We start from the raw sequence: 8833 nt of genomic DNA on the forward strand, positions 1-8833 counted from the left end.
AGGAGTGACAGCAGACCCTCTGAGGGACTGAATGCCCTCTAGTATGTTTGGGAGCCAGAATTAGGTACCAGGTACATCAAAGGCACAAGTTCACTGTTGCCTTCAGGGCTCTGACTTGCCAGGGATTCTGGCCTCAGTGGAGGACATTGTGATGGAAGGAGAAGGTAGATTGACCTGCAGAGTCGGTTAACTTGTGACACAGCAGTTGGGCCAGGACTAACGAGCTGCTTAAAATATCTAAGGGAAGACAGCTTGGGAGAGGTGAGCTTTGCAGTGAGTCCCGAAGTGTCCTGGGTAAGAATAAACCTGGCCTTGTGCTAATCATGGTCATAGGGACCTCCCTTTTCAGGAATTCTTTTGAGGAGGCGCAGCCTCTGTGGGGCCTAAGTTAACTGTTTCCTCTAAGAGGGTTGTTTATTTTCACTTTTCAAAGTAGACAAGTAAATACAATGTTGTCACTTTTTAAAGATGTAATTCTTTTCCGAGTAAGCCAGAGAACATGTAAAAAGTGCCTGGCTCAGAATATGCGCCTGATGGTTTTGAGTAAAGGGTGTGAGGGGCCCCTGTACAGAGTCCCACTATCATCCTCACCCTCTGAATCCTTTGCCATCACCATCCTGGTTTGTATTTGTGTCTGAATCCTGGCCCAGTCATTCTGTGTGTTCCCGCTGTGGGCTGGATCATCTCACATGCACTGTGGTGGGAATCCTGGGTGTGCAGTGGTATTGGACGTGGGTCCATTTTAGAGAGCCTGGAAAGCCTGTGCCCCTCCTGAGGAATGGGCAGCTGATGTCTCCCCTCTATTTGGCAGAGAACTCTCCTGGCCATGGGAAGTCGCCTGACCACAGAGGCCGGGTCAGCAGCTTGCTGCACAAGCCTGAGTTCCCTGACGGAGAGATGATGGAAGTCCTCATCTAACTGCCATCCCTGTGGAATTTCAGAACGGAGCATTGACAAACAAGGAAAGTGGCGGAGAAAGAAGAAAGACCTAGAAGGTTGTAGTGGGAAATCAGGAATGATTTGAACTGATAAAGATTTCAGACTCATAAGAACACATTTTATAAATGTTAAACACAAAAACAGGAGACCTACATGACTGAAGATAGAAGAGAATGCGATGGATTTTATTACACATAGTGGAAGGGAGAAGAGGCGTGTAGGTTTGCAAACAAAGTTAAGAAATAGGAAATTGAATTTTTCGTTGTACAGAAAATGTATCTCTTGGGGAGGGCTTGTGTATCCCCATTCTCTGATTATAAACAGATAAACCCAAATGTGGATCCTCCTTGGAATACCCCCATTCTCCTTGCCTCTTAGCATGTTTGGTTTAAGAAGAGCCTCCAAGAAATCTTGAGAGCCTGTCTTGGCATAATGCAGTGTGACTTGTGCCAACCGTGGGGTGTCCCGTGTGTGTGAGTGTGGCAGTGAGAAGAAGCATGGAGGGCGAGGGGGATATGAAAGCTGGTCTTCACCTAATTACCTGTTTGGTTTGGATTTCCAAGAGATGATTGGGCTTCTTAGCTTTTCTGAATTCTGCAGTATTGTCTAAGCAGGATGGATTATGATCTCAGTCCTCATCCATCCTAACTTCTGAGTTCATCTCTGTCTCTGCTTTATGGTCTTTAATTTTTTGTTGTTCCTTCATTTGTTTTTGTTTTTAATAAGACATAGCAGAATTCCTTAGGTATGGGATTTATGAGAGCAGTACCTGAACTGTCATCATTCCTGCTTGTTTGATAGTGACCAGTAGGACAAAGCCATGTGCCGCTTCCTGGCTGCTTCACCTTTGCATAGCTGGGTTGCAGCTGTGAACCTCATTCTGACTGTGAACTAAGCAAGCTTTGAGGAGGCAGGAGATTCCATGGGTCCCTGTGACATCTTGCATTAAGATCGTGGCACTTGCTTTTTTGTCTCTCACATCGGCTCTCTTGCAAGGAGCTTGACATTTCCAAACTCCATTGCTCTGTTGGGGAAGACTTAGGACAGCACTCCAGGAAACAGATGACAATTTACAGACAGTTGTCTCAGTGGTTTCCAGAATCCCACCAGCTCCCATGTACCTTCTTGTATTGAGGCTCATGAGCGTATTCACACTCTTTCCACCCCTGCGCACGCCTCTGCTTGCTCTCGATCAGCACCCAGACCTCCATGGCACTAGCTTGCCTCTGTTGTGAACTTCTTTTGTAACCTACCAGGCCAGTGTATATACAGTGTTGTCAGGCTTTTCAGGATTTCAGTTTTGAAGCAGTTTATTCAAAGTGAGACAGAAGTGCCATGGAAAAGAGGCAGGCGTGTGTTAGGTGGCAGGTCCCTTAGACCTCTGCTGTGACATTGCATATTCAACTATTCTGACACTGGCTTCCTTTACAAATCTAGGAGATGCTGGATTAGAAAAGAGGAGAAGCTCATCAGGCCATCAGAGAGATGCTCCTGCAGGGTCCTGATGTTTGTGTCCCTCCAGGTCAGCTGGATTGGTGTTTTCCCAGTTCCCTTTCCTCATGCTTGCTTAGAGGAAGAAAGAAAGGAGGGTACCTTTTCCAAGTACCTTCTAAATGAAACACTCAAGACAGTGCTACTCAGGAAACATTGCTCGGGTAGCTTATTTTAGGACTGTTCTTGGGTGTGTAACCCTGGTGAAGTTATAGCCTCCCCAAATTGAGGTGATAGAAGGAAGACAAGAGGTGTAGGCTGGAGAGGGGAGGGAAGAAATCAGTGGCTTTGGCCGGCCTCTGTGCCACCCAGTATGACAGAGGAGTGGGAACTGGCCCTCTGGAACTCTGCTTTGCCATAGGCACTGCACATTGTGCCACTTGCTCATCACCTCCTCTAGTCTCTCACTGAGCATCGGAGTACCTGTTGTGCAGATGGGAAAACTGAGGAACTCTGAGAGGCTGAGCATTGAGCTCGCCCCATGTCCTAGGGTGTGGGAAGAGGGCACAGGAGGCCTCATCCATTGAGGAAAGGACTGAGGATGGACATGGGTGGGGAGAGGGCATAGAGATCCCTTCCTAATCTCTGTTCCCACCACATTTCATAGGAGATGAGGTTAGGAGATGGCAACTAACTCTCTTAAGGACATTTTGACCCCAGTGTATGTTGGGGATGGACCAGAAAGTAAAATGTCTAGAGATAGGAAGGTAAGTCAGCTCTGCCAGCCCCTACCATCAGGTCTAGGCCACCCCAAACTTGGGCTGCCTCCCTTAGACGCAGGTTAGAGTGAGATACCCAGCCGTTTCTCCCGAAGCCTGGTCTTCATGCCCCAGACACCTCATTGCCCTAGTCAGGTGTCAGACTTGCTTGCTTTTCAAGGTCCACCTGAGCTGCCAAGTGTTTTCATTGTCAGAATACAAATGGACACATGGCCATGTTTCAGGGCTTCAACTGCATTGTATTGTGGACTTTGACAACATTTTTTTCCTCTTAACCTACTAAGACTCTTCCTTAAGAACGGGATCTCTAGCTTTAAAATGCCACCTTCTGTGGGAAATTTCCTGCCAAGCCAGGGCACTAAATACTTTCATCATTAGAGCTTTCCTGAAGTCTGGCCATATACTGAGCACCTGCTCTGAGTTCTGGGCAGCTCACACTATCTCAAACAGGTTTTCAGAAAAATAATGCAACTATATTTTCTAGCGCCAACTGTATGCAAACAGTGTGGCAAGTACCTTTTAATTAGTCCTCCACCCATCTGGAGTACAGGGGGTGAGTTTATTATTCTGATTTCACAGATGAGGAAATGGGCTCAGAGAGGTTAAGTCCCTTCCTGAAATCTCACAGCCAGGAGAAGCCAGGATGATTTAAAACAAAGTTTGGAGAGGCGCTGCGTGTAGACCGTGGCTGTACGGCCTCTAACATGCGGCGCTGCATCTTGGCAGTCTCTATCCCTGTCTGTGATGTGCACGTGCACATGTACCTACGTGGGTGCACACACACACAGCTCTCACACATCTCAGAGCCTAAGAAGTAGGACTAAGCCCAGAACTCCTAGAATCGCCTATAAATGCCAGGCATAGATGGAAATTACTGTGTTCCACCAAAAGCACAGCTCTAAACTATACCTAAAAGATACTTCTGCACTTTGCAGAGACCTGGACTTCAAACATTCCCAGTGGAGCCTGATTATAGAACTTGAGGGTCCTGTCTCAGGGTGAAGGGGAGAGGCTCCGGCTTCACAGGAAGGTATTCCAGCATTGTTCTGCTTCACCCTTGACTGTGTTGTCTGGCAGTTTCTGTGTGCTGCCAGGAGAGTATATGGAATTGAAGAAGTTGGAGTCAGGTCTCTGACGCCAGAGTTTCACTAAGTAGATGCCTCTGTACCTAAGAACTATTCCTGTCTGCAAGTCCATATAGCTATGCTGCCAGGAAAAACACATTATTTTCCAAAACTTTCAGAGCATGTGCAGAACCCTTTCTTAGCATTTTCTTCTCTCAGCACTTTCTCTGCCTCCCAGAGGCTGGCAGCCAGTGGCACTGTGGAGTTCGGCATGTTCTAACCATGCACGCAGGGCAGGGCTGCCTTGGCCCCCCTCAGGCTTTGGTTGGGAGAGCAGGCAATGGGAGCCCTTCTGGGTGCAGTCCTCTGGGGTTGCTCTTTGGCACTCATGTATGAGTTTGACTCCACAAGGCTTGGCATGGATACCAAAACAGTTGCACCAAATTAGTTCTGAACCCAGAACACAGAATTCAGTGCTTCAGGAAGGAGGTGCTCAGAATGCCCCGTGCAGAGCAGCCAGTCATTCCTCTTGTTTGTTCTCACCTGGGTGTGCACTCTCATGATGCGGTGGCTGCAGCACCTTCATGCCAGGTGCTGAGAGAGTGGGAAATTCTTCCTCCCCACTGGCCTGAGTCCCAGAGACTTAGGGAAACAGACCTCAGGTGAGGCTGGGGACCTACAAAGCAGTGGATAATAGATTGGATAATCAGAGCTTTTGAGGCAGGGGGCTCATGTTTTCACTGCAGGGAGTTATGCTGAGCAAAGAGATGTGTTTTTCAAAACCAGAGTATTGCCCCGTGTCCACACTGGAGTAAGTGGAGCATGCTTCTCTGTGTTCCCTGAATGATCTTGCACTCCTTTTAAGCAAAGGAGTACCATGGCCATGGTCAGTGGGATCCCACAAATGTTCTTAAATGGGTAAGGTTTTAAGTAGCCAGAGAGTATCCAGCCTACCACTGGCTTCTCCACATCCTAAAACCTGAGACAGCCTTGGTATATGCTTTGTAAATGTTTCTTTTCTTGTTGTTTAAGTAATTAAAGTGTTTAAAATGTCTTCATTAGATGTGACGATTGTTTAATGAGTTTGCCTCTGACTTGTGGCTCCATGGGAGATAGGCAAAGTAATTAAGAAGTTACCAGAAATTGGTCGGCTGGGGAAATGCAAAAGTTAGCATTTCAGTAAGTGAATTTCTCCTGGAACAAACGAGCAATTTTTCCTCTTTCTCTTAAGTAGTATACCCTTTTCTCACTTAGTAATTTAATGGTATATAAAGACATGTGTATAAGTGAGTGTATACATATGAGGTATGACTATAGGGTTGTTTGTGGGAATTTCTTTTCTTAACATACAGAAGATCAAAGTGTTTCATCTCACCCCGCCCTCCTTAAAAGGTGTCTTTTGGGAGACTATGTGCTGATTGACTATAGTGCTGCCAAGTAAAAAGATCTTGGGAACTCTTCTACCAGAACGGCCTTCGGGGCTTGTAACGTTCCTTTGGTTTCCCCTTAGAGATGAGAAATCCTCCTCCTTTGAGGATGGATTTAAGTTCTGGAAATAATCTCAAGTACTTGATAGCACAGTTGGATGAATAAAGATGGCAATTAAGGTAAGTTACACCATTTTTGTCTCTAAAAAAAATTCCTAAGAAATTTCTTGGAATGAGTTTTTAGACTCAGAGCCTCTCAAAGTGTCCGCTTCAAGGGAGGACCGTCCTCATTAGCACACCGATTTTAAAAATCAATTCTCTGGCCATGCCTCCTATGTGTTCACATCTCTGCATACACTACAGACGTAAGTGCATAATCATTCATATAAACATCTGGTAGGTATTCTGTAAAACTGTGTTTACTTTAGTGCATGTTATTGTCATGTTACGATGTGACTGGGATGTTTCTTTGTCATGAAACTTTGCTTCTTCACAGAATTAGAATACTGCTCCCTCTATATTGAAGTACATATACAGCATTTTCTTATATCAGCTCCCAAAGTCTGGATGCCCGGTGTTGTGTTTACATGTGATTGTGCCTAGGAGTCTGTTCACATAGAGACACCTGTAAGTATTTATTACAAAACGGAATGTAAGCAAATATATCCACATTGGTTTTATTTGAATCAAAGTTTTGTTTTGTTTTGTTTTTTTCCTTTTGAGGAGGAACAGGGAGCCTCCTCCTCCATGAGCACTTACAGAATTGTGTAAAATTCTGTGAAACAAGGGCGAGCGTGGGCACCGGTTTCAGCCGTCCCAGTGCCGCTGCCCTCCCACCTACTCTGTGTGTGTGTGTGTCGCTGTGCTTGGTGGCAGTGTGCCGTGCTCGTGCCGGGCTCTTCCCAGCAGACGCTGGTATCCGGCTGTAACGTTTGGCATCTTCGTTTTGCCAGTCTGTGTTAAGGGGTGGTGTACGTGGCCGTACAGCCAGATGGGTCTGTGTACCAGTGTGGGGAGTCCAAGAACACTGCCTGTCCCCCACAGCAAATATTGATGCTGTTGGTCAGCCAAAGATTTTCCTCTTCTTTGCTGCTTAAACTTGTGCCTTAATATTGTACATAATAAATGGATGAAATGGCAAAACGGCTCTTCCCTCTCGCTTGCTCTTTTCTTCCTTAAAGAACTTATAAACTGGTGCTCAATAAATGTTTCATTTCGTTGTAATCCACTTAGTGTTTTGCTTCAGAGGCCCTCGGCTCCCCGCTTGTGGGCCTCACGCTGACACCAACACGCAGCTCTTGACTCAAGAGGAAATGAATCATCCAGACCACCGCGGCTTGCAGGCCGCCCACTCCCGGCTCCTCCAGACAAATAAGGAGAAAGGAAATGCAGGGTGACTGTGGGCCTGGCTGTCCACTTTGATCACATGTGAGTGTCCACTTTTGGGGTTCCTCAATTCAGAGCCTGCAAATGATCACTGTAAACTGGCTCTGTCTCAGGAATTCACCCAGGCAGCCTGGAGTCAGCCATGCCTCTGAGCCCGAGGATGGAAATGGGAGATGGGAGCTGTTATGTTAGCGTCTTGGGGTCACAGGAGAAAAAAGCGGGACTTTGGTGGAAAGGAGTCACATGGTAAGTGGGTGAAATTCAGGCCAGGAGCCTCGGGGACTGAAGCAGAACAGAGTAAGACTCATGAGAATATCCACATGAAGGCCCCTCCCCGGGATCACTGTGTTTAAGAGAGGGTGGTGCCTGCTGTTTATTCTGTGGTCATGCCTTTTCAGTGGAAGCCTCTCTCCTCCTCACCCACCCCCAGCCCTGGCATAGGAAAAGCTTCCTTGATGTGAGCTCTGGGGGAGCATGAAAGACGCATCTCTAGCCCCCCAATAATCATCGGTGTGATTTATATGCATTATCTTTTTCAGTCACACAACAACCTCGTCATCATCCCCACTTTAAACCCCAGGAGACTGAAACTCAAACAACCTTAGGAAAGTAATGTGCAAAAGATGGCAGGGCGGGGATTTGAACCCAGGTCTACCTGATGCAGAGCCAAGGCACTTGCACGTGCAAGGTGGGTGGATGCTGGGAGGCAGAACAGCTCATGCTCCTGTCTGCCTGGCTTCTTGTCTGTCCTGCCTCTACCCCGAGGAATCCTCTGCAGGGAGCGCCATCTCTGTGCGTGCATGCAAATATGACTCAGTTCATGTAAAGATGCACCCTTGCAGCTCCCCAGCCTCCACCTGTCAGGATGACTCTGGGAAGACAGCTGGAGGACTGCATTTGTGTTCAGGGTTTATAGGACCTGAGTTGTCGCCTCCCCACGCTGATCCCACGTGTGTACATCATGCGAGCCACCCCCTGAGCTCCGACCTTTCTCTTGGCCCCTTGTACACCCCAGGAGAGAAGTTCTCAATCCCAGCAGTTCTGTGTAGTCATTCCCAGTGGTACACGTCTGTGCCCTGAAGGAACACTGGCCTCCATTCTGCCTGTTGGGCTGGAGCCTCAGGAACCGCAAGAGATAGCGATGTGTTTTAAGTTGCCCAGGCTCATGGTGATAAGGAATTAGGTCACAAACGGGAAATAAACCAGAAGCAGCGAAATTCCTTTCTTAAAGCTCTGTGTTGTCAAAATAAAAGAAGCTTTCTGTCATTAAAGAATGTCGTTATGGTTTACTGTTTCTGTTGCCTTTTTATCAAGCGTGACAGTGTGTCTTTGATGTGCTTCCTTTATCTGCCTCTGTTCCTGGCAGGCAGACATCCCAAGACCATTCCAAGTGAGCCAGGACTCCCTCACTTGGTGAGTCTATCATCTTCAAAGTTCCTCCCTTTTTAGAATATTAGGAGATATATAGGTGATTTTTTTTTTTTTTTTTTTTTTTTTTTGAGACGGAGTCTGGCTCTGTCACCCAGGCTGGAGTGCAGTGGCCGGATCTCAGCTCACTGCAAGCTCCGCCTCCCGGGTTTACGCCATTCTCCTGCCTCAGCCTCCCGAGTAGCTGGGACTACAGGCGCCCGCCACCTCGCCCGGCTAGTTTTTTTGTATTTTTTAGTAGAGACGGGGTTTCACCGTGTTAGCCGGGATGGTCTCTCGATCTCCTGACCTCGTGATCCGCCCGTCTCGGCCTCCCAAAGTGCTGGGATTACAGGCTTGAGCCATCGCGCCCGGCCATATAGGTGATTTTTAAAATTGA

General features: G+C 47.3%; 1 protein-coding gene across 8 annotated transcripts in view; it reads left to right on the forward strand.

The window, feature by feature from the left end:
* Positions 1–5272, forward strand: part of LOC105484332 (angiomotin like 1) — a 172596-nt gene extending 167324 nt beyond the window's left edge. For all 8 annotated transcript variants that reach the window (XM_071075475.1, XM_071075477.1, XM_071075478.1 and 5 more), the window contains one exon: positions 812–5272. In XM_071075475.1, coding sequence (XP_070931576.1) covers positions 812–918 — 107 coding nt within the window. In that variant the 3' untranslated portion in view covers positions 919–5272. The remainder of the gene's footprint in view (positions 1–811) is intronic.
* The last annotated feature ends 3561 nt before the right edge of the window (positions 5273–8833 follow it).

Source organism: Macaca nemestrina, chromosome 12, assembly GCF_043159975.1.
Source record: "Macaca nemestrina isolate mMacNem1 chromosome 12, mMacNem.hap1, whole genome shotgun sequence".
Taxonomy (NCBI): Eukaryota; Metazoa; Chordata; class Mammalia; order Primates; family Cercopithecidae; genus Macaca; species Macaca nemestrina.